The sequence below is a fragment of the Nothobranchius furzeri genome, chromosome 12, assembly GCF_043380555.1.
Source record: "Nothobranchius furzeri strain GRZ-AD chromosome 12, NfurGRZ-RIMD1, whole genome shotgun sequence".
NCBI lineage: Eukaryota > Metazoa > Chordata > Actinopteri > Cyprinodontiformes > Nothobranchiidae > Nothobranchius > Nothobranchius furzeri.
The window spans coordinates 24901971-24928271 of NC_091752.1; the positions used below are offsets into that span (position 1 = coordinate 24901971).

At 43.6% G+C, this 26301-nt stretch overlaps 1 protein-coding gene across 4 annotated transcripts; it reads right to left on the bottom strand.

Moving 5' to 3' along the window:
- Positions 1-6605: 6605 nt before the first annotated feature.
- zbtb18 (zinc finger and BTB domain containing 18) lies at positions 6606-16202 on the bottom strand. Of its 4 annotated transcripts, none has more exons than XM_015944586.3 (2): positions 15772-16202; positions 6606-11140 (listed from the first exon to the last, which is right to left on the bottom strand). In XM_015944586.3, exon 2 carries the CDS (start codon positions 11121-11123, stop codon positions 9426-9428), a length of 1698 nt encoding a protein of 565 aa, XP_015800072.1. In that variant the 5' UTR covers positions 11124-11140; positions 15772-16202; the 3' UTR covers positions 6606-9425. The 4 variants fall into 4 exon arrangements, with proteins under 4 accessions (XP_015800072.1, XP_015800069.1, XP_015800068.1 ...); XM_015944583.3 differs by lacking the exon at positions 15772-16202 and adding an exon at positions 13364-15701; XM_015944582.3 differs by lacking the exon at positions 15772-16202 and adding an exon at positions 12066-13349.
- Between the last annotated feature and the right edge of the window lie 10099 nt (positions 16203-26301).

Sequence of the window (26301 nt, forward strand, 5' to 3'; positions counted from 1 at the left end):
CGTACTCTAACCTGAACCCCGTACCTTAAACTGAGCCCATGAGACCTTGGTTTTTAAATGTTGCCGCTAAAGTCAGCGACAATAACTCATGGACTGTGACACTCTCAGCAAGTTGTCATTGGTTGAAAAGCTACAACTGATTATTTTATGGAACATATCCAATTCAAGATGGCCACCTGATGCATCTTACCTTTGAAAAGACAAAAATTGCTTTAACTCAGACAGTTTAGCAGACATTGGTTAGATATTTGTTGTGGTAGTATTAGAGTCATTCATAACACTAAATCTGAGACGATAACTAACTGCATGTGATCTCGCAGTACCACAGATTGCATTTAATGTTATTTTCAAAGTTTCAAAGCAGCCATTCCTCCATCATTCATCAGCAACTTTCTTTCAGCTTTTGACCACGTTATCTTTGAATTTCCTCACAAAAATACCCCCAAAGCAGTGTTTTGGCTTCATGCATGAATTCTGCTCTCTCAGCTGATGATCCACTGCTGGTCCACCAAGTTCTTGCAAACAGCTGCTGCATGTTTATGCGTTATCCCGGCCTCACCCAGGTAGTAGCTAACCCGCATGCTCCTTCCCTGGACTATAAACACTAACTCCCACTCGTTCCGATTTACAAACACTGATCAGGTGATTTAATATCCACAGCTGTGAAGAAGTAATTTCATTCTCACCTAGTCTGCACTTTTGATAAGGCCTAGAACGCGAAAATACGTTTTTAGCTGCAAGAGAATCTTTGTTGAGTGTTCCTAAAGAAGAGTTTAATCACCAGACATTGTTGGATTTTATCTTTCGAAGCTTGCAAATACTGAGCCAGAATGTCTTTGTGATTGTCATTTCACAGGTGACAGCTTGTTGAACCTCCACCAATACCAGTGCAGGTTGTTAGAGGGATTCCTTCTTCAACCCGGTGTCATTTCAATGTCAAAACCACTCGATGGATAGACCAAAGCAGCGAGGGAAACCAGAATGTCAACTGCAAAGCGTTTGCGCGTGGTAAAAACTTTCTTGTCTAAAAGAATGATGCTTAGCTGGGAATCCGGGGTTATGTCAGGAAATGGGTGGAACTCACATGGGTGGAGGTGGGATTTCATCTAATCCAACCTTCTTGTTTCCGGGTTTCAAAAAAATGCCTCAAGAAAATTATATATTTCAGAAGGAATGGCGTCTCTGCGGTGCCAATGGTAATACACTGCCCAGCCACAAAAAAGTTGCCATGCACCAGGATTTAACTAAGCAAATAGGTGGGAGCCTCCTATTGGATAATTACAGCAAGTCCTGAACCCTTGTCCTCTTGACCCTTCTGTGACCCTTGTCTCTGACCACTGTTTCTAAGTCGGCCAGGACTCGCAACAGTAGAACATGAAATGTTAGTTGGTCACATGTTTTCTGTAAATCACGTTACGTTGATGATGACAACTGTATAGGCCATAAAGAGAAATGTGTTTTGTTTTCTTTTGTCACGTTTCCTATGAGCACACTGAAGCTACAGCTGATAACCTTTACTTATTATTACAGTCAGGTCTCCATATACAATATATGACATCCACAAGCACGTGAGGATGTGTTTCAGCTGCTAACAGGGACCAGAATTAAAATTGAAAATTGAACAAGTGTGAATGCTAACGCAATATCTTCAGCCATCGTCACCCCCGAGCTACACATGTAGGGAAGTCCAAGAGATTCAACTGGCAGAAACAACTGGTTCACACCATAGGTTCTCTCTCTCTCTCTCTCTCTCTCTCTCTCTCTCTCTCTCTCTCTCTCTCTCTCTCTCTCTCTCTCACTCTCTCTCTCTCTCTCTCTCTCTCTCTCTCTCACTCACTCTCACTCTCACTCTCACACTCACTCACTCACTCACTCACTCACTCACTCACTCACACACACGTAGAGGGAAAGAGCTGAGAAAAGGCAGAGAGGAAATGGAGGACACCAAGTAGTTAAAAGAAAAACTACAGCTGAGCCGAGGCGCGCCTCGACTAGGGCGCGTCTGATCTGAACTGAGCATGCATCTTTTAGCTGACAACTATTTATTGAATCCCAACTGGTGTAATGAGTTACTTCTCATTTCTCAACCATGTGGAAAGACACATCTGGTGGTCGTGGAAAAGATGTTAGTATGTTTGATAAGGGTCAGATCATTGGCATGCATCAAGCAGAGAAAACGTCTGAGGAGATCCTAGAAACGATTAAACTGGGTCAAGAACTGTCCAACACATTATTAAAAACCAGCTTGATGAGTCCAGATGGACCCTGTTCCAGAGTGATGGTGCATCAGGATACGAAGAGATGCCGATGAAGTGATGCACCCATCATGCCTAGTGCCTAATGTACAAGCCTGTGGGGGCAGTGTTATGATCTGGGGTTGCTGCAGTTGGTCAGGTCTAGGTTCAGCAACAGGATGTGCTCCAAGAATGAGGTCAGCTGACTACCTGAATATACTGAATGACTAAGTTATTCCATCTTCCCTGATGGCACAGGCTTGTTCCAAGATGACAATGCCAGGATTTATCTGACTTAAATAGCAAAAGACTAGTTCAGGGAGCATGAGACATCATTTCCCCCCTCTCTACTGTCCACTCTTTGTTCCCTACTCTCCATAACTGATGTCAATGTTGTTGTTGTTATTGTTGTTGTTAGCCTCAAGGGCAAAATGCCGATTATCACTTGTAAGTCGCTTTGGACAAAAGCGTCTTCTAAATACATAAACATAAATATTTTCACACATGGATTGGCCACCACAGAGTCCAGACCTTAACCCCATGGAGAATCTTTGGGATGTGCTGGAGAAGGCTTTGTGCAGCGATCAGACTCTACCATCATCAGTGCAAGATCTTGGTGAAACATTAATGCAACACTGAATGGAAATAAACCTGGTGACACTGCAGAAGCTCATTGAAACAATGCCACAGCAAATACGTGCTGTAATCAAAGCTGAAGACATTTTTATTTTGCGGTGACTTTTTCATGGCCGGGCAGTGTGCTTAATCATATACGAGCCCATCGTTGCTCTGAAAGGTGTAAAATAGAATGCTATTTTTTTTAATCCTGAAAAGAAAGATGGAGGGAGGTGTCCTTTCCATCAGGGAAGGTTGGATCTTTGATTTAGAGATGCTCGTTTGGGAAAAGCCCTACTGTAGCTGAATGAACAAACGAAATCCGTTTCCAAAGACTTGGTTGGAAAATGGTCACAAACTGCAGACACTCTTACTACAATGTACTGCTGAGATACACGGAGTCCAGACATGATGTAAAATACATGCACAACATGATTCTTAAATATTTTTCCCTTGAACATCTGTACAGATGTTTGCTGGGTATTAACCAGGTGCTTTTGGTTGCCAAATGAGATCTGCTCATAACTATTCTTTTCACCAGTGGATCTTCAGCCTTAACTAATTTTCCACACCTGCTTCACAGTGCTACAGTCAGTATGAAATCCCCATCAAGGCTATCGTGCATGTTTTTTTTTCTTTTGGATAGTAGGAAGAAAAGCACGACCCTCCAAACAGAAAAGCTCCAGCTGATTGGCATAAGTGCCCCCATCTGATTTCCTGCAGCTTAAAAAGGTTTAGGTGTCGGTTCAGAGAGATGGATGGGTACCTCACACTACAGTTGCTCGCTGAGAATCCTGCACCAGAATACTTTGCGCGTGTCCCTTTCATCACATCTTCTGTGTTCTTTAGCAAGGAGAATGAACTTGATGTTTCCACACCACCACAGCTGGCTGACTGCTGCGCGCATGCAACATGAAGGTGTGTGTTTATACACATGTAAACCACAGCAGGAAGGTGCACCAGATGTCTGCACGCACAGCCACAGTGCGGTAACACCGTTAGCGCAGGAGACAGCAGCCTGACAGGTATCATTAGAGACTCTACCCCTCCACGCATGACCCCATCAGGCTACCGTGGCGTTGATAAAGTGTGGAGTTGTGCACATGTGTCCTGTTGCCAGCAGTTTCTAAAACCTCCCTGAACACACCCCGCCTCATGCCTCTTATCTGTTAGGCACACCCGCTGCTGGGAGAAGAATGAGGTGACCTCTCCTCTCATTCTGCAAGGCTTTATTGACACTAAAACTTTAAATCCAGCTCTTCAGCATTCCCCAAATTTCCTAAAACGGGTATGTCAGATTGAAAGACGTTGTTATTGGTGTCTGTTTTTTATTTAACCGAGTTTGTAGTTGTTTTTCTTTCTTGCAAAAATAACACAAAGGACTGTTTAGTCCCACCATAGCCTACCCCTAAAGGAGAACCAGCTGGGGGCCTTTGTGTTTGTGAGATAACAGGTTGCATTAACCTACGTTGTTTGTGTATTTGTGTACAACACTTTGCTGGAGTGTTAAAATGACTCTAAATAACTGCCTTATGTGATGTATTTCTTTTTTATCTTGAGAGATTCTATAAATAAAATGTATGTGGTGTGTGTGTGTGTGTGTGTGTGGGGGGGGGGGGGGGTCAAGTGTAAGTACTATTGGGGGCCCCCCTCTTACTGAGACGCACACTCAAGTTCGAGTTGCGTCGCTTTTTGTTTCCAGTGAAGGGGGAGGAGAGGGTGGAGTGGTTGGATGGATGGGTGACTTGCTGGGACACTGTGTCCCCTGATTTTCCCAAAAGTCTTCTCCCCCTTGCTTCTACTGCCTCCCCCTTTCCACCCCCACCCCAGCCAGTGCAGTGCCACTGTATTGTCTGCTTGCAGGCGCGCTGCTTGTTGCCTGCCTTCTGTCCTGCTGTGCTGAGTTCTCCACAAAGGAGCTCTTTTAAATATGTAGACAATCCTGGATCACTTGCACACACACACACACACACACACACACACACACACACACACACACACACACACACACACACACACACACACACACATTTGTGTTTTTTTTTAAATCTCTGTCCATTCTTCCTGGCTAGACCTGGCCTGGGAACATTTCCTTTTTCATGGAGAATCAACAAGTCTGAGACATAAAAAGGATACAGGAGGAGTTTTCTCCCCTGCTTTTGTGACAAACACTTTGAATCTGTGCTTTGTGGCGTGGCGCTCTCCTCAAGGCTCAATGCTGAAATTCTTTACATTTTTAAGCATGTTCTGTACTTTTAAATCACAAATATAAACGAGTTTAGTTTGGGACACTTTTGTATCCTTTAGAAACATCTGGCTCGGCTTTAGACCTCGCAGCACAGAGGCGAGCTGAAAAGGTTTTTTTTTACAAATTCAAACATCAGGACATCTCATGATCCTCTTCATCTGCTCCTCCCTGTAGGACAGGAGTCCTCCCTGGCAGCTTGGCAGAGCCGGCTCCCTCACGCGATGCGGCGCAGTGCAGGGGCCCGGGCCCCAGACAGGAGCCCAAGCTGGTCTCAGCCTCCCAACATGTTGAGCTGGCCCGCCTTGGGCACAGCCAAATGGTTCTGCAGCTGCCCCTTTGTCCCGCTTCCTTAAGTAAACAAAGGACAGAAACAAATTAATGACCTACATTCACAGCAAACCTCGCAGAGACAGAGAGTGAGCAGTTGTCTACAAGCAGATGTTCGCCTACAATCTGCAGACTGCAATTAATGATCACGAAGCAGCACAGAATCAAAGGAGAGGGTTTGTGCATATCTGCCTCTGACAGGGCTTCTGTGAGCAGGTAGCTCAGAACCGCGGTTTTAATGAAGTTCTGATGCATCTTGTTTACTTTTTCAGTGACTTGTCTCCAATATCTTTTTAATAGTAAATATATTTTAAATAGCTGCTCACCTTCAAATGTAAACTTTATCATGTGAAAAAGTAACTTTTTCTATTTTTTCAGACAAACAAAAAGCAATTTCACCCGGTTTTCTTTTCACCTTTTTATGTTTTTCTTAAACTGTTAATAGACATCCATCAGACAGAGGACAATGTCATAAAGATTAGGAGTGAGCTTATCGCGTGAGTGTGCGTTGGGGGCTTATTGAAGAGACCATCTGTGGCCTAATGAACGCTGCTCCTTGGCCTGTGAGTGCAGGGGCTTTTAATGCATCTGTAAGACCAGGTTTACCGAGCAGCCAGACATTAGCTAAAGCTGATTTCTTTACTCGAAACCCGTGCTTGAGGACCTTTGGAAGGAGGCTGTGTGTGTGTGTGTGTGTGTGTGTGTGTGTGTGTGTGTGTGTGTGTGTGTGTAACAGGATTGGATCTCAACAAGCTGCTGCACATTTTCTCCCCTAATGCAGATTACATCTCAGCTGCAGATATGCATGCACACTTGCAGCGTCTGCAGGCCGATATAATACGTCTGAGCACAAATGACTGCAGCTTCCTGAATAAGTGACAGGACAGGATGCCAGGATCTCCTGCTGGGTCCCGTCTGTAGCACAACACACCCAAGGACTGCTGTAAAAATTGTTCAGAAATGAGTTCTGAGCTTACACATATACACTCACTCACACTCTCTCTCTCTCTCTCTCTCTCTCTCTCACTCACACACATATCTATATATGTGTGTGAGTGAGTGTATTAAAGTTTCTTTAGTAAAGTTACCAGTCATCTGAAGTAAATAATGAAGTTTTTTTATTTATACTACACACACACACACGCAAACACACACACGCACAAATTCACACAAAGTCTGAATTTCAGGAATTCTTATAATTTATTGCAGTTTGCACACAATTTAAAAATGTCAACACCAGCACACCAAAAAATTACAAAACTAAATACAATTAGAATTTACTCCCCTTGAGAAACAAAAAGAAATAAACTATGATTGTCAAAGCTAAAATGACTAAATCTGAAACGGGAACTTTAAAGGAAATTGATGTAATCTCGACAGGGAGCAAATAGATCTCGATCAAAATCTGCTTGTCTCTTTTCCCAAGACAGTGATTGTCCTTTTTCAAAAGAGATTCAGTCATTTTAACTCCACCCCACCCTCCAACCCTTCATGTCTTTCTATAAACTGTCTATGACATGTTTATTTTGTTTGTTTTCTTAACCTTGCTTTACAAAAAAATAAAAAAAGTCTTCCCCCTTCAAGTGAGAACAGCGAAAGGTGTGATGTCACCTCAGGGCAAATAATTCACAGAACGGTGGACACTGGTCCCTAAACTCCGCCCCTCACTCGCACTTCAACAAGAAAATTAAATGAAAACAGTCCAGACTTCAGCAGTTTAAGGCGGTCAAGCATAACCAGAGAAACAAAACAGAAAAAAACACACCAGTAGTGACGAAAACAACAGCAGGATGGAGGGAGCCCATATGCAGAGGCGCTGCCAGTGAAGAAATAATATTTCAAGACCAAAAATGAGATGATGTGGTGCAGACTGCTGCAATGTCACCCACACTGTTGCGTTGGCAAAGCCTGCAGGTGCCACCAGATGACGGGGCATGCAAACACACACATATCTGGGAGAGGAGGAAACGTGGAGCGGCCGCATCGTTGCCAGATGCTTCTGGATTGTATAAACGCTTGACCATCTTTTTTGTTTTTTCAAACCTTAAAAATAACATTTATACATTAAAAAAAACATATCATCAAAATATAATAAGACAATATTTGTCTGATAAATTGACATAATTTCTATCAACCGCATCTTAATGCTTTACAGTATCAAATACTTTCAGAGCATCAGAAATGTTTTTTTTCCTCTCATAAAGGCATCTTTTACAGCAAATTCCTCTTTTCATGTCTTCTAGCTTAAAAGGTGCTTTCAGCTCGAGGCCAGTTCTCTCCAAAGATTTCTGATGACATCTAACGTGGGACACGCTGCTCTCAGGTCAGCGGGGTGACAAAGATATCCCACCCTGTAACGTTCAGCAGCAGCCAGAGTCGAGTCCTTCACGCCTCAGGTAAACCAAAACCTGAGCCAAGAGGCCAAAATCTGCAGGGTTTACTGAGGAACGGCTCGACCGTGTTTAGAGTAGTAAAAATAAACGGGCACGAGAGAAATAACTGAATCTGTGTGAACATTTAACGCCTGAGGAGGAGGACAACCAAGTGCTGGGTGGATGTAGAGCTTCAGTAGGTCAAATTGATTGGTACTAACCAAGTCACACACTCGTAACACACACACACACACACAGCAGAGAAAATCAGTGCATATAGACACAGGCTTAAAATGCTTTATCATATCGCATCCAAAATCTCAAACGTTCCACCAGGAGCCCAGAAACGGAGTGAAAAACCTTGTGCCGTCAAAGGTTTGCTGTTTGACCCCGCCCCCAACCAAACGTGACAACTTAAAGGTTTTAGACTAAATCAAATGTTCATGCATTTCCCCTTCTGATCATAGGAATATTCACTTTTTCAACAGACTGCACCCTGGAGTAGTATTCACAAAAAAAAAAATTAAGTTAAAAAAAAAGAGAGAGAGAGAGAGAAAGCCCATTGTCAAGTATTTGATCAATTACAATGTGTACAGTAATACAGCAAATTCACATTTTATTTTAAAATATACAAGTCTGGACGTCATGCAACAACAGCAGGTCCCATTACAAAAGAAAGTAACAAAATAATAATAATATTAATAATAATTAATTTAAAAAATGTCATGGAATAAAGTCTTAAAACTATAGCAGAACAATGTACAACAACCTTAAATTAAATACCTTTACAACAAGAGCTGATTTAAAGACTTCCAGCTAGATTCTTGAAAGAAAAAATCTATCGAAAACAATAATAATAATTATTATTATTCGTAAAGGTCTTTAAGAAAACGCTTCAGCTTGATTGGAAGTGAGAGGAGGAGGCTGTGCGTTGCATGAGTGCCTTCGGTAAGTCAGTCAGCTTTCGCCGAAACGCCGAGAGGAGAGGGGAGCGCCTCGGTAACGACACCTTCATGCCAGGAGAAATTTTAAATAATAAACACACTCACACACACACACACACACACACAAATTTTAGGTGAAATGTTACCAGAGTAGTGCAGAATCACACACACACACACACACATCATTAGTGTGTGGTGATCACAGTACCCGTTTAGTGTATTGTAACACTTTTTCACTTCAGTGTGTTCGACCTGGACTCCTGCAGTGGTGCGTGTTATCTATGGGACTGGGACATGGACACTGGGACATGGACGCTGGGACTGGGATGCTGGTTGGAGACACAAGTGTTGTTTCTGTGGTCAAACACAATCGGAGTCAAAACTCTTAAAAAAAAAAAACAAACGTGCGACATTCTCTGTGTCCTCAGACGCAATTTAAACCACAAAAAGAGGAAAACTAACGCCAGGTAATAACTTGAAATGATAACAAAACAGAACAAAAGAAAACATTTCTAACACAAGAACTCAGTAGTAACATTTTCATGTGCTATTAAAGTGCAGTTGAATGAGATGTTGCAACAAAAAAAAATATATGTGACTCACTTAAACCCCCGACTATCAAACTCTGCCACCTCCCTTCCACCTCTCCGTCTCGTTCCCTTTATCTAACCCCAAAAGTCCGGTTCTACTTCCACAGTTCCTGGGAGCTGTCCTCGATCGCCCAATCCCTGACGTTGGGCAGTGCCAGTGGTTCGCTCTTCACTGATAGCGAGTTGACCAGTTCGCAATGAAACTTGCGGATGTGTCGGTAGAGGTCCCCGGATTGCGTGAAGCGCCGCTCGCACCACTTGCAAGCGTGCGGCTTCTCGCGTGTGTGCACCACCGCGTGGCGGCTGAGGTTGTGAGAGTACTGGAAGCTCTTGCCGCAGGTGGTGCAGGTGTACGGTTTTTCACCGGAGTGTGTCCGCTCGTGGCGCTTCAGAGTGTACATGCAGGAGAAGGTTTTGCTGCAGATGGTGCAGGTGGGCACGTTGACGTCTCCGGCGGGCTTGGAGCGGATGCCCTCCTGCTCCCTGAAGTGGGAGCTGAGGTGGAGCTGGAGGATGTGAGGCGAGGGGAAAACCTTGTTGCACAGCGGACACATGAAGATCTGGGTGTGCTGTGCTGACAGCATGTTGGAGACGTAAGGCAGCAGCGAGCTATCCATACTGGCCGCCTCAGCCTGGGCACGCTCGTTTTCTCCACCCAGTATGTCTTCATCGTCTGCTGAGGCTGGAGGCTTCTCCTCCCGCTCCAGCTCTGAGGCCAGAGATGCCTCTCGCAGAGCGGACAGGTGCGCCTCCAGCCCGAGCCTCCGCTGGGCCGACAGAGGCCCCCCGATCCCGTGGTGGGTCAGAACCCCGTTAGCACTGGGAAGAGGGGTTTTGGTGAGGCCACTGTGCTCCATGTCATAGTCCCCACCTCCCAGTTCCTCTTCCTCATCTGAAGCTACACCCCTCTCCACCTTCACCCTGACAGCCAACGGGCTCTGCAGGCTGTCCGGTGTGGCAGCACGGCTGAAATAAGACTGATGGTGGTTGGTGTGGTTGCTACCAGCAACTGGCTTGACGGATAGGTCCAGGACACAGTCAGCCGCATCGTTCGACACCTTCCTACCTCTGTGTCCTCCACGAGAGCCTGCAGAGCGGTGAGACCTCTGGGAGAGGGATCCAGTGGAGCTGCTGGGGCTGCCGGCCGGGGAGAGCACCTTCGCTCCCTCCCCCAGCACTTCCCCCGCCTGAGTCTCTGTCTCACCCCGATTCGGGCTGGTTGTAGCCATACCTGGTGTCCCTGGCCTGTCCGCAGCTGGCAGCCTCAGCCACAGCGGACCTCCCTCGGCCTTCCCCTCCTCCTCTTCGTCACTGTGAAGCAGGTCAGCGGTAGCGGGCCGACCCGTCGAACCCTCTGATAGACTGTCAGCCTTGTCAGAACAACTGGACCCGCCATCTTCCTCCCTGCGAGTGCTGTCTGCTTCCGCCGTCGCCTTTTGCTTCAGTCGTTTCTTACACACCTTGACGATGTCGTACATGTGCAGGTAGCTCGCCGCTGCCAGCACATCCTCTACGGGGAGGTCCTGGAACTGCAGCTTGCCTTCATACATGAACTCCAGGAGCAGGGAGAAGGCTGGCGCCGTCACAATGTCGCTGTTGAGGTGCACCACGTCTCTTTTGTCCAGCTGGTCCTTGTAGAAAAGGTGAAAGTACATGCTGCAGGAGGCCAACACGGCACGGTGGGCACGGAACTGGGCATCGCCCACCAGCACCGTGGAGTCACACAGGAAGCCCTGGTGCCGCTGCTCGCTCAGACACTGGAGTAAATGTCTGCTGTGGTCTGGGAACTCCATCCTGCCGTCCTCATAACCTGCAGCCGTACAAAGACACAAAGTCACAGGTGAGCAAATCAGGTCTCAGATCAGCCAGACTCCAAAGTTTCCTTGTTGATGAGATTTTACAAAAGGTGAGGAAAAGAAACTGGAGGGAAGGCGACAAACAAAAACAAGTCAAGAGAAAACAGCTTGATATCGATATCTGGGTGTTCCTGCAAACTAAATTAGAATTAATGAGTTTAATAAGAAGAAACGGAGAAACGCAAACGACAAATAAATGCATATGGAATAAAAAATCTGATTACTGGACAAGAAAAATTAGATATTAATGTGCCGCGTTATTAAAGCAAGATTAAAATACAATTTTGAATAATAAAAAATTCCTTGTAAACAGTAGAATTTCTTTGAGCAATTATTTTAACACTTTCAATCATTTATTTAATTTTAAATAAATAATAAGACATTTAAAAACACAGAGGCATAAGGAGAGACTTAGGAGGGAATCCAGTTTTTACCACGTCAGACTTATTCTCAGGCATGGCAGCAGAGACAGATTTCTCTCCTCCTGCTGTCTTCCTGCATCGCTCCAACTCCTCTGCCTGCACTCCTGGATTGTCGCTGCTCCTACGCCGGTTATTTTTATTATTAACCCACTTTGGCCTGGCCTGGCACAGTCCTTTTAGGTAACCAGCTTTCAGCTACACACACCGTTCTCTCTCTCTCACACACACACTTACATTCCAGCCTACCTACCAACCACCTCCACAGACTTAGTCGAGAAGCAAAACTGGCCAGCTGAAAAATCACAAAACCCGCGAGCGCCAACTTTAGGTTTCAGATTCAGGAGAAAACTTGCGGCAAAGCTATTTTTTTGTAGTAGAAAAATAGTTTGTAAAATTTTATTTATCAAGTTGATAAATAAAAACATTTAAGGGATGTCAAAGGATTAAAACGTCCCACCTGTTACCCAAGTCGACTTGTCCTGCCTGAGAAAATACATGTCTCCCGTTCTGCGCCGACTTGACCGAAGCAGTTATATCACCTCATTTGAATGAAGCTAAACCAGGAATGTAAGTGTGTGTGAGACGTGTGTGTACGTCTGAGTGTTGTGTGTGTGCGTGGGTGCGTATGTGTGAGTGTGTGTGTGTGTTCGCCCGGACCGCTTTTAATAAGGGGACTTACGGGGACAAGGGTGTACCACCTCCCACCTCCCCCTCCAACCCCACCCCTCTTTACAGCCAAACCCCTCTGCCACCTCCTCCTTCCAGACACACACACACACACAAACACCATCCACTTTACACATTCTCATCTGAATCTCATGAGTAAAACTCAGCACATCCGCCCCAAAGAAGAAACTGCCCTCTTCCTCAACCCTACTGCCCAGAAGAGAAGATTTACAATACAATCACTGTAAGTGCCCTGCTCGTCACAGCATCAATCCTAATCCTTAAAGATGGCTAAAAATAAAGACGCCGGTGACGGCGGCGGGGAGGTAGCCGCCGGCGGAGGCTCAGGAGGGCAGCAGCCAGTCACCGAGCCCACCCAGCCGCCCCGTCCCAGCCCGCTCGGGCGGGCGGCTCGGGCAGGGGTCTGGGGGAAAGACACAAGAGGGACAGGGAGGAGAGAGAGAGAGAGGGCGAGGGAGAGGCTGGGAAGGCCGGGGAGGGAGGCTTACCCACATCTGATCCAGCTGACGGGGGCCATATGGCAGCTGCTAGCCAGATAAAGAGATTAAGACTAGGAGGGAGTGCGATTACAGCTGTCTAGCCAATTCAGGCAGCTCAAATCTGCAACTTCTAAATTAGTCTCCTCTACTCCAGCCGACAGGAGGGGGACAAGTGTGTGTAGCGGAGCGCACATGCTTTCAAGTAATTCTACAGAGAAACGGAATTAACTGTGAGGGAAAAAAATACATCAGTTATTCAGAACAAAAGTTTTTCTATTATTTATTTGCTAATCTTTGCAAAATAAAAAAAAGGTGAAACTTAAAAAAAATGCACATTCATCGATCATTTTCCCAGTATTGTAGTGAGGAATTAAACAGATTTAAACAGAGAATAACAGAAAAGTGAAACACATCTCCAAACTAGCGTGGAAAAGCAGAACGGAGCGTTCCTGGACAGCAATTACAGGAGCTGCTTCAGCGGTTTACTACCGAGACGCTCACACAGGTTTGACAACATCCCCTGGAATAAAACCACTACTCCTCCACCCTGGACTGGTCTCTCATACTCATGCACAAACACAAACGATACCTGCAGCGGTACGCATCAACTTGATTAACTCCAGCGTGGCAGAATCGCCGGGGCTCTCTGACTGGCTGCGTGTCCTTCTCACTCTGAATCAATGAGTGTGGGTAGAGGAGAGCAGAGGAAGAGGGGAGGCAGGCGGAGGAGAAAAAAAAGGGAAGAAACAAAACAAAACAAAAAAAAAACAACACGCTGTTCAAACTGCGAGGGACAGATGCAAAGTGGAGGAGATGTTGGAGGGGGAACGAGATACCACCTCCCTCCTCCTCTTCCTCCACCTCCTCCTAAGTGGCGCTGATCGGCAGCCGCAAACACACACACACACACACACACACACGCGCACACACGCGCACACACGCAGCACTAACTCTCCCAGGCTGCCGCTGAGACTCACAATAAAAGACCGGGGAGGGGTGGAGGCGGTGGAGGGATGGAGGAGGAGGAGGTGGGGTGGATGGCAGCCTGTCAGCTGCTCTGACATCATCCTCAGATGGAGATGCTACCTCCAGCTGTGCTCTTTCTACAGCCATATGCTGCCTCCTCTACACTCCTGCCACCAGACTCCTCTTTCATTCTACCAACACTCAACAACTTTGTCTCTCCTTCTCCCCCTTCCTCTTTTTCCTTTTGCTCTCTGGGGGGAAAAAGAGAAATACCAAATGCAGTGGGATGCTGATTTGTGTCACCGTTATATGGGGACTTCTTCCTCACCCACCGCTATCAGGGAAACAGAAAGTTTTACAAAAACAAAGGAATAATAAAGATTCAGGGGAACCCCAAACACCCCCTCCCCAAAAAAGAGTTTTGAATATTTTAAACGCACCCCTGTCTCTGTCTGTCCTCCCCACTATAAACAAAGACCCACACAGCACATTCTGCAACTGACAGACGCACGCAGCTGATATTGTTTCCCACTTTTTTACGGTTCAGCGCCGCTGCGCCTCGTCTTGTATTCATTCACTCATTCATTTATTCATTAATCTATCTGAGCATGCACCCCCACACACACCCAAGTTCAAACCTTTTGGAAAACCCAGGAACAGAAACGCAGGAAACAATGGGAACAAGCCAGACGAGGCTTTAAAAACCCTTAGAGAAACTTATTATAGCCGCTTGATTTTGCTTTCGTTTCACTGTTATTAGTCTGCAGAGATAACTCACTCAGACAATATTCATTTTTCATTTAAATGGACCCGGGGAAGTTTAAAAGGGCCAAACAGGGAGGGTTTCCAATATCGCCGCTCCAGATATCGCGATAAAAACTTAAACAGCTGTGCAAAAGTTTCAAAATAAAATCGTTTTTGTGGTTTTATAATTTTTTTTATGTATATATTTAAACTTTCCTATTAACTTAAGTGTACTAACTTGTTAAAAAAATATTTTCAGCCTCACTCTGACACAATTTATCATAGTTAGCGAGGGAACTACACTTAAACTCTGAGAAAAGGAGATAAATGATGCTGTTGTAAATTAGAATAAGCGTTAAGTTAATTTAAAGGCGGTTTCCCGCCCCTGAGAGGTTCCAGGCTTTGAAAAGTCGAAGTAATGTCACGACTGGCAGCCTGGAAGACAGTCGCCGAACCCGAGATGACTGTAATTAATTTCTTAGCAGAAGACACAACAAACACACACACGGAGCCACGCTGCTAGCTGTAGCCAGAGTCATGCTAACACATCTAAAGAGAGCAGGAAACAATACTGAGATATTTACAGTTGATCGGTGGCCCCGGTGCTATGACAACAGCTGGTGAAACACCGCGGAGCTAACAGAGCAACTGTAGTGCCGAGACAACATACAGTCATGCTAAGGAACGACGCTGAAGATCGCTTCCGATTCCAAATGTAGGTGAAGCGCTAATTCACCTTTTATGAATCCAGACTACCTTAAATGACTTCTGGTACTTTTCGGACTAAATCTAAATAGTTTAAACACTGATTTAAAAAATATGTTAAGAAAGTTAAAAAACAGACAACTTTAAAAGCTTTTTTGTATCTAGAGCACATCCGAAAAACTCACAATAGGTAAAACAACTACTTTTTTCTGTTTTACATTTCAAGCTAGATTTTATTCTAAGCGATTTATGTGTTTTTAATGAAAAAAGAAATAAAACGGACCAATACAACTTTCCCAAATAAGACAGAAAGTTTGTCTAATAGCAAACAGATTTTTTAAAATATTAATCTATTATTAGTTTAGTACAAATTTGTCTAGTTTGGTTATTATAAACGTTTTAGCGCAGATATCTAAGGTGGTACAGGAAAAAAAGGGTGAAATTAGCCTTTTACTCGACAACTCTAATCGTAAACTAGCTTCAGCATCGTTGCTAAGGAGCTACTTTTCCCCTCCGTAACCCACCCTCCGTCTCCTCCTGATCCTCCTTTAATCGGACTCCGGCATTAAAGGCAGCACTTACAGACAACAAGGTCCAACGTCCTCCTCCGTCGAATCCTCCTTTTTTTTCCCTCTCGGAGACCAAACTACTTTAGACTAATTTCCATAACAGGCTGCCAAGGCGAGCAGACAGGCGCAGGGACGGGGAGTGTAGCACTCTGCGGCGGCCAGATGTTTCCGAGCTGTTGCTGCTCAACTCGAGCCGGGAAAGGGAGGCGAGTTGACCGGACGCGGCGCGGAAGCCAGCGGTGCCACCGGCGAGGAGGAGAGTGGAAAGGCCCCTCTAACAGGCAGAGGAGACGGAGGGATATGTCTTCTTCTGTCGTCGGCGCAGGTTGACACCAGGCAACAACAACAACAGCAGCACACACACAGCGAGGAGGCAGGAAAGAAGAAGCTGGGCCAAACCAACTGGTTCTGCGAGTCAGCGGGGCGGACTGGCGCAGCAGAGAGCGAGTGGAGAGCGGCGCGGTGCGCTCTGGGTACTGTAGTCAAAGAGGAGGGTGGTGGAGGGGGAGGGGGCGGGGCTGATGAGAGCAGGTGCATCACCTTGACAGAAATAAACAGTTGGTTTCCGGTGGAGCTGAATAATGCTTTGATTGTTGAGATAACAGTAGCATGCAAGCAGGTCTTCATCAGCAGCACAGCAGCTGTGTCTCTGCCAGAAGTGCTTATTTAGAGCTCATAATGAGTGTGAAGATGTAATAAGTGATTCGTATCACAGCACCGTTTATTTGTAAGGATATCTGAGCGTTTATATCTTATCTCACCTTACCGAGGAACACATCTGTAAAATTCTGCATGCACATAAATACAAATAAAATGGTCTCATAACCAATTTATAGCTTAGTCAGTTTATATAAGAACCCTGTGGGGATTACATTTGTTTTAATTTTAAGTAAGCTCATTTTAGTCTTCATCACATAGAGAAAAAAGTAAAAATATTGTAATGTTATTTAAAATTAATTCTGGAGGTCAAAGAGTTGCCCCGTTAACAGATGGGTGAGAACAGCTCCTGTAAAAGTCACGATGTTCCGTGTTGAGGTTTGATTTCTCCCATGGGAGACACATGACTGGCACTTTAATGGGAGACCTGTGACTGGTTTTGCCTTGTGAGACCCAGGCTTTGTGTGGCCAGGCCTGTTTAACCTGTAAGCGGCGCTTTACAGTTATCAGGTTGTTCCACACATTCACACTCGACTTTTGTGCCTTCACCCCCACAGCTGAGTTTTCTGATAGACAGATGATTTGCAGCATCAAATCACGTCTTGGGAACAATAAACAGTGGGCGGGTTGTTTTGTTTAGAATGTCAAATTAAAAGAAATCTAAACACGTTTAAGAAAACAGCACTTCTGGTGTTTGATCGCACCATTTATCACGTTTAAAGTCCTTGCCGATGTGGGTCAGCAGGACACAAAAACCCTTTTATGTCTGCTTGTCAAGAGAGCCTTGACATGAAAAAGTTTGGTCGCCCGTGTGAGTCTGCATTTGCATTCCCCAAACCTGTCCCAGTAAACTAATTGGCGTTACTAATAGATGGCAGGATGAACAGCAACCCTGTGTGGTAATGAATTCACACGATCTGGTGTCATAGCTGAAGGACTAGCTAAAATGCAAATGAATGATGACCTTGTTATGTGTCTGTCAGTTTGGGGATCCATGTTACTACCGCCTCACAATGAGCCCCTTGTTCATGCATGAAAGTACAATTAGGCCCATCAAGCAGATCAACAATGCATCTTGCTGGAAAATTGGATTTTAGGGCAGAATTTCAAAATGATTAGCCAATTTTTGTTATAAATATAAAGCCCACTCGCTACTTTGGGGGAATCTGTAATTTCCAGTGGATCCTCGTGTTTCTCGTCCTGCAGGATGTCAGATGGCCTCAGTTGCACTGAATAGAAAAATTCTCATGAAGTTCTCCAAACTTGCGACACCTTTTCCTGTGTTTCACCCCCTCCTAATCCACTCATTGTTTCACCAGATGCTGGAGCACAGTGTGTGTGTTTGTGTCTGCTCTTGCGAACAAAAACAGCAAAGAATGATCGATAGAACTCGTTGGCTGTTAACTCAAAATCAAAGTAAACTGAGTTTTTTTAAGTACAAAATGTGCAAATCAGACTTTGTAATCATCTGCTGCAAGCTTTTGTTTAGGACCTTCTTCTGCTTGAAACTGAAAGGACATTGGTTGCATTCATCCAAAAATATTGTCACGTGTTTGTTGGGAAACAGTGGGACTATATTTAGATCTTCAAACATCATGGCAGTGATGAAAACTAAGCTGACACGTGTCTCTTTTTAAACACATATGGAAGAGATGTGAAACTTTACAGATTTAATTTAGCATTTTAGAGTAAATACAAGCATGCTTCAGTAGACCTTCTTTTGGCCTCTAGAGGGCGCTGTAGATCCCATGTATGACACGCAACCACACATTTCAGTTCTCCAAAGCTCCAAGGCTTTTTATAATTTAGGAACAAGTATGATTATAATAAACAAAACCTGTTAGGACGTAATTTAAAACAATTAAAATAAACCAAAAAATACATAATTGTAAACAATTTGCTGCAAAAACAAGAAATATTACATTTTTAAGCCTATTATTAGTAGGTTATTGATCAGAGTTACTCATTTTACGCATTTCATTTGAAGGTGTTTGATGGTCACATCCAGTTTCTAGCTTTGCGTGCTGGAACACAAAGCTCTCGGTGTAGCTTCATCTCTTTAGTCTGAAGCAAAGAGAAAGCAGATCAGTAAAAAAAGGAACCCTGAGACTTTATCACTGTCCAGATGTGCAGGTTTAACTGCTGCTACCTGAAATAAAAATGTATGTTTACATAGCTGACAAAATCCAGCACAAGTACAGGATGATGATGATGATGCTCCACCTGCTGACTGAACAAGAGCTACTTAAATCACATCTAAAGATTTTATTGTTGTTTTGCATATTTATATAATGCATTGTTCTTTTTTGGGGTCATAATTTTACCCTTTTCAATGATCACAAGATGTGTTTTTCAGAATGAAATTAAGAAAGAGTAAAATTGTTGTGCTCCGTTTCAAAGCAGCAGGAGGCCAAAATAATCAAAAAGAGACAGAAAAGCGCAGCAAACATTGTTATTTCCATTCCTTTTAACGATTTCTTATAGGCAGCTCTAACTGAGCCAGGCACAGAGCAAAAAGATTCTCCACATGCATTTCCTGTCCGTTTAAGAGCATCCCAAACCTGCAGCAGCATGTCCCACCGCTGCCCTCATCATGTCCATAATGGGGATGTGCAGTGGGACACACGGGCTGGCAGACAGAGCCGGTGGAAGAGATGGGGAGAAGGGCAGACAGATGTTTGCATCTCAGCCCTGGGGTAGATAAGATTAATCTCCCCTCCGAGGCACAGAGAGGTAATGGAAACCATTGCTTCAAGTGAAATCGACAGTATTGTGCACATTGAAACATTATTTTCTTCCCTTGCAGAGGTTTGGAGTGAAGCCATCCCAGATCCCAGAGCCAAGCTGCCACAGCGAGAGCCTGGATGAACAGACATGAATCATACACACACATTATGTTCACACTTCCACTCTCAATCTCACATGTATGGTGTGAAAACATCATCAATGTGTTTTAATATACCAAGGCTCTGAAGAAGAAATCCACCAGACAGGCCTGCAACTTCTGTTTGCTTCCGTTTTATTCTAAAAGGAAATCTGAGCCAATTATAGGTTTAACGTGTGTGAACGTGTCAACGGAGCTGGAAAAAGAGAGAAATGCTTTTAGGAAAAAAACACAAACTTCAAGTCCGTGTCAGGAACTCCAAGTCCATCCATGCACTTAAATGATGATCATCTGGTCCAGCGCGGCTGCTGTTGTAGGCGGCCTGGAATGCGGCCATTTTTGACTGAGTGTAAAATATTCATGAACTATCAATGGTTGCCCATCTGACTAGCTGGGGAACAGCTGCTGGGTCCCCGTGCCTCTAGAGGTGCAGCATCTGTCCATTTGAGGCAAGTGAATATGTGTTTGTGTGAGTGGATGCTGGCACGTGTGTCTGTTCCTGTCTGCTTTTTCCAGGGTGCATGCGTATGTGTGTGTGTGTGTGTGTGTGTGTGTGTGTGTGTGTGTGTGTGTGTGTGTGTGTGTGTATGTGTATGTGTGTGTGTGTGTGTGTGTGTGTGTGTGTGTGTGTGTGTGTGTGTGTGTGTGTGTGTGTTAGGGCACAGGTTGTTATATATATGTGTGTTCACCTCTCAGGGGAACAAGACATTAGGAGGAACAACTGTGTGTTTAACTTGCTTATCTCCTCCAGATGGTTGAGGATTATTTTGGAGGTGATCAAATAGGAAGGATCTGAATTTGTCAATCACATATCGCTCTAACACACACACACACACACACACACACACACACACACACACACACACACACACACACACACACACACACACACACACACACACACACACACACACACACACACACACAGTTTCTTTAGATTCAGGTTCTTCAGGTATATTTTGAAGCATCTCAGACTTGTGTGAGTCCATGAAGATGAAGGAGACTCGTGCAGCTTTGGCTGGCCTCATATGATGGACATCTGGAAGATTAATTGGTCAATGGCGCCTCGACCGTCTTCTTGTTGAGATGAAAGAGATGTGTGTTTGTGTGTGTGTGTGTGTGTGTGTGTGTGTGTGTGTGTGTGTGTGTGTGTGTGTGTGTGTGTGTGTGTGTGTGTAGGGGGGGAATAGGTAGGTGGGCTAAATTTGTAGTGTCATAATCTGATTTGATAACTCAACACTTGTGGAATTATCTGGTTCTATCTACATATAGACACCACTTTACTAGGAGTTTTGGGAACTTTCAAAGCCGATCTCTTTTATAGCTCTCATTTGAGGAAGTTTCCCCTAAACATAATGCCGAAATTTCAGCCCAGAACTCATCTAATAGGGATTTTATCACGTTTTTACCAATGTGAGTCGCGATGCAACCAGACAACGATAATCCTGACAACACAAGTGCAATTTGGTTGGTTGCGACACTGAAACACATCTCTTTTGATTAGTTGCCTATGAATAACGAAACACCAAGAGAAGAACCAACTAGTAAATCCCTGAGTTTTATGTTGGGATCAGTCTGAACTGCATAACAGCAAACACTGTTCTTAAATTTGAGTTCAACAATTAAAAATATTAACTGTTAAATGTTTCTTCAAATAAATAATAAATAAATGGTTGTACAAATTACAATTAGTAGCAAATACTAAACACATAACTTTTCCACATGTAAAGCAAAACATACAAACTGAATACGACCAGAAGTGATTATTCAAAAAGGGGATAAAACTTCATGTTTAGTAGAAAAAGTAAAACCACTTTTCCTTTGGGAACCCCAGATGTCTGATCTGAGCTACAAAGATATTATTCTGATCGACGTTATCAGTACGGCTGCCTGAACGCGCTAAAAATGAACATGTCCAAAGCATACATCTGAAACTTAAAAACTAAAAATATGGTGACTCAACTTAGACTGAGAGACCATCTAAAGGCTCAGGAAACATTTGCAGGTGTTTTAGCTAAATGTATTGTGACACTTTGACTCAATTGAACCTTTACACAAAATTCCAATTGTCTGAGATTTTAAATTTGGGGTTTTTGTAAGTCGTAATCTTCACAACTATAACAAATAAAGGCTTGAAATACCTGGCTTTGCATGTAAAGAGTCTATTTCAGTTATTAGTTTCATCTTTTAAGCTGTATTACTGAAATAAGTGAACTGTGGCCTAATATTCACTTGTACAACCTCCTGAATTTCTCTGATAAGATGATTTGTGTGAGGGAGTGTTTACGCTGTTCCAGGAAGTTGATCTGTTTCAGCTCTAGACCCATAATGACCAGTTTCCCCAGCTCATGTGGACTCCACTCTCGTCGTTCATGGCCAACAATTAAGCAAACTGCAAAGTATACCTTTGTAAACAATAAAATACCTAAATCTCCTAAAAGAATAAAATAACAATGTAAATATGCTAATTTTGCTAACACAAATGACTGAAATCGCAGGTATGGTAACAGTCAGGCTCGCTGCAGCTGCTATCTGTCCAGACAGAATGCACACACAGCACCAACAATACATGCGAGGGAGGAACACAGACAGAGCTGTAAATAAATACAGACACAGCAGATGCAGCGGAGATCCGGCAAACAGTGCAAAGACGGCAGTGTGGTCTCATCAAGTCTTTATTATAAGAGCCCAGAGATCAGGCTGAAATAAAACGAGCTACAGTCGCTTCAGATCTGTGTGAGCTTGCCTGCCTGCCTGTCTGTCTCCCTTCAGTCCAGATGTCAAAGGAACAAGCCAACAGCTGCAGCAGGAAATGAGCCCCCAGGCAGTGAAAAGGCTAATACACTTCCACACAGACAGAGAGAGAGAGAGAGAGAGAGAGAGAGAGAGAGAGAGAGAGAGAGAGAGAGAGAGAGAGAGAGACTCACACACAGAGCTCATTCAGCTTAGAAGAATCTGGATGATGCTGAAGATGTGTGATTCCTTACACCTCTGGATTTCTGTATGATGATTTTAACACATCTTACTTTTTTATGCAGGATTTATTCATTTTGCATGACGTGTTTGAGTACAGGAGCCACGGTGCCAGCCTGTCAGCCTGCCTGCCACATCGTCAGCCCCTCAGCCAACGGGAACATTTGCCTCGTGGCTCCAATTCCCAGGAATGTCTAACCTGCGCCAGCTGTTGAGAACATGTTACCTGTGCCAACAATGTGCCGGCTCTGCCCACCACATCACCAGCAATTTTATCTCCATCTGGGTGCAAGTGTGGGTTTGTGTGTGTGTGTGTGTGTGTGTGTTTGTCAACATCTTCCTGTGTTTTTAACTTCCTGCTCATCTGTCTTTATAAATGCACAAGAATGCCTTTATTGTGTGTAATCTCTTTCTTTCTTTGTGTGTTTTGTGCATGCTTGTGATGCTGTAGTTCATGTGTGTGCTTGGATGTGTTCGTGTGTCTCCATCTGTGTATGCTGGGCCTCCCTTGCCTGCATCTGGAGCAGCATTGAAGAGGCTTTCCAACAAGGCCAGTGGTGGCCAGCCTGCCAAACAGCCCAGATGTTAGTTCTGTAAGCCTCGGGCTAAATGGAGGGAGCCACACTCTCATTATTCACGACCAGTAAACTGCAACTGCTGTTTTTCAATGTAAAATAGATTAAAAACAGGACAAATTTGAAGGATGAAGAGGGATCAGGAATCATATTTTATGAGATGGTAAGTAGAAAGAAAAGTCTCTGTATTATAAACATAAGCACAAAGATGAAATGACATTACTCCTTATTGATGCAGTGAGTTAATTTTACATGATTATGAAGTTTTATATTAACTGTCAATATGTTGATGGACCTTCTGTTGAATGTTTCACTCTTAAAAAGATATAAAACACCAGATTAACCTGGCAGAGTTAGCACCGGAGCTCATGTTTTATCTTTGAACAGCTGTAGAGGTCTTTGGCTCTGAACGTTTCCCTCATTTATGCTCCAGTAGGATTTATTTTCACAACTTTTGTTCCACACACGTTTTCCTGGCTCCTGGCAGCAATGAAAAGTTCTTCTTAGTTGGAAACTAAGTTACCACACTGAAAAATCTGATTAGTTAACTTTATTTGAAAAAATGCCATGCAGAGTGTTTGCACTTAAAATGATAAGTACACAGGAGTGGGTATTTGTGGGCTCGAGCCACTAATGAGTACAAAGTAAAATGCACTAACGTGCAAGAAGTACTATAACAAAAAGGTACATTTTCTTGTTGTTAACTACTGCTGAAATATACATCTCAGAAATACAAGTTAAATAATTCATTTCAATTCAATTAAAAATACTTTATTAATCCCAGAGGAAAATTGATTAATTGATTAAATAAGCTAATTTCCCAGTATTACTGGCTTGTATTATAGTATCTTAGCCTGGAAATCTAGACAGACTGTACCAGAAGTAAAATGATTTTGCTCTGCAGGTTGGTCTAGCTACACTCCATTGGAGCCTCAGCAAGTCCGACCAGTTATGTGTCTTGCCAATCACAGCGCTCCATCAGTTTGGTGGGCGGGATGATGCGACGGAGCAGAACAAGATGGCGTTGGTTTGTTTATAACAGCTTTGGCATCAACTTGGGCTTTTCTCTGACTTGAGTAGGTAGAGGTACTTTATTTAGAAAAAGTACGTATTTGCATCTTTATTGGCGGTGTATGGTGGACTGCCCTGTTGACTGACATCCGTAGTGATGAGTACGTCACGTTATTCGTTGCGGAGACTGTTTGTAAGACAACCATATAATCCGCCCACAACTGAGATCTGTTCATATTCACATATACGGGATGGCTTGCCAGGCTAGTAACTTGCATTTAAGTGCATTTGACTTGGTGCAAACTGTGCACTCAAAACTTTTAGAATTAGTCATTTTTCTCCATATACTTAACAAATATTATTATACAGTTTTGATAAAGTAGTAAAGTTAACGAATACAATGTAAAGCTGTTACATTTTACCGTGTAAGGTATTTTTTTTAGCAGGTAGCTAAACCCCTTTTTAGAAGGCACACCATGCTGGAAAATCACCGTAACACGCGGTGTGTTGGCATGGCTTTGCAGGAAATTTGCGGCATTCGAACCTCAATGGCTGACCTGTAAATGCATATCGCGCCTTGGCACGACAGAGGGAGGTGTTATGATCACGTGGAGAGTTGCTGCCGAGCTTTTGTAAAAGGACACATTACTGCCACAGTCTGACCACTTATAAACTACCTAAAGCTCCCAGGTGCCGGGCAGCATTGTTTTCTAAAACAGGCTTAAAACTGGGACCTTGGGTGACTTCCCACTTTTCTCTCCTTTAAATCTTCACTGGAAAGTTTATTTCCCCTAAAGTTCTGTTTTAATAAACTTGAGTCATTCTTAAAATCTTTCTTGTTTTTTTTTGGCCTTTATTTGTTACTGTTTACTTTTTTGTGACTGCTCAACATTTGCATGCCAACTTTTAGCTCACAACTCTTCAACAGAGCATCTGTCTTTTTTACTGCTAAGCTGTGGTTTGGTGCTGGACCAGAAGTACAGGTGGTTTTCAATAGCTCACTTTTGATGAAGCTAACAGCTTTTAGTGGATGTTAACATCGATCATGGTCAGAATAAACAAAAACATAAAATAAAAACAAATTAATAAGCATTTTGTGATTAACATATGTAACATTTCTCTTAAAAAATTGCACAGTTTTAAAGGCGAACAACAGTATTGAAGAGCGTTGTTCTGGAATATTTGGAACATCTGAGCCAAAGCAGGAAGAAATTCAGATGCAGGAGTGGGTCACCATGAGGTCACCTTCTGTCCTTTCTGTGAGCTCTGAAGCCATCGTTTCCCAAACAACCACAAGCAAACATCCGTCCATAAACAGGAGAGCCATTCTGGAAACAAAAACACAACATCTTCTTCCATCAAACAGTGGGACACAATTAGCTTGATCATCTGGATGGCTGTAGCTGTAATATTGGGGCAGATTCAGCTGTGTGTGTATGTGTGTGTGCGTGTGTGTGTGCGTGCGCGCGTGTGTGTGTGTGTGTGTGTGCCATGGTAACCACTGAGGTGGCATCTGTGAGGCTGATTTAGCTCTGTTTGTGAAATCCATGTGTGCAGACTTCCACAGGGCTTAGCCCCCCTCCCCATATGGTGAGCTGTCACAGGGGCAACGTGATGCAGACCTCCCCTGTGTGGGACCTCCAGCCAAAGTGACCAAGTAAACAACAACTGGACATGGAATCAGGACGTTGTGTTTGTTGTAATATCTATGGATGTGATCTAAACATGTTGACATGATCCATGTCTCGTGTATGTGGTCGTGTCCTCCTGAGACGTGAGCTCTTTCATTTACCCCCAGTGAATTTTGACCTGATGAACATAAAAAACAACCATTGTTTTAGAATATTTAACGGTTCAAAATGTAAGAAGTTGGTGTCACTTGAATAAATGACTAATGCTATAATTAATCAGTAACACTAGTTTATCATTAGTAAGTGTTTAATACTAAATAACAATAATTAAATGGGGCCAGATAGAGATGAAACTGTGGATCATTTGCCAGATAGTGATCCGTTCACCTATTCACTTTAACTAGAATTTATATATAAACAGTTTGATACCACTTCACATATGGATCGCATAATACATGTCTACTACAAGTTTGTTTTATTAATCATTAATATATGTTTCTTATGAATTCATTGAAGAGTCAATGTTTACTTTTTATCATTAATCTCTGGAGACATCCATTGAAATGTTGCTGAAAATGAATTAAATGATGCCCAAGTGTTGAAAAATGTTGGCAGCTTTGTAACATATTACCATAAAAATCAAGTCTAAAATAGATGGGAGCGGGTCTAAGTTTCTGGGCGACACCATATTAGACACCACATTTCTATCTACAGGAGCCTGTGAGGACAAAACACATTTACTGATTTGTAACAAGTGGTTACAAAACTTTCATCAATCACAAATGTTATTGTTTTACACTTTTACCTCTTCG

Bases quoted from the DNA above. Each gene is read 5' to 3' on its own strand.
- zbtb18 (XM_015944582.3), bottom strand. From the start codon at position 12,105: ATGTATTTTCTCAGGCAGGACAAGTCGACTTGGGTAACAG. The intron at 11,141-12,065 runs GTGGGACGTTTT...GTACGGCTGCAG, and splicing joins CAAGTCGACTTGGGTAACAG to GTTATGAGGACGGCAGGATG.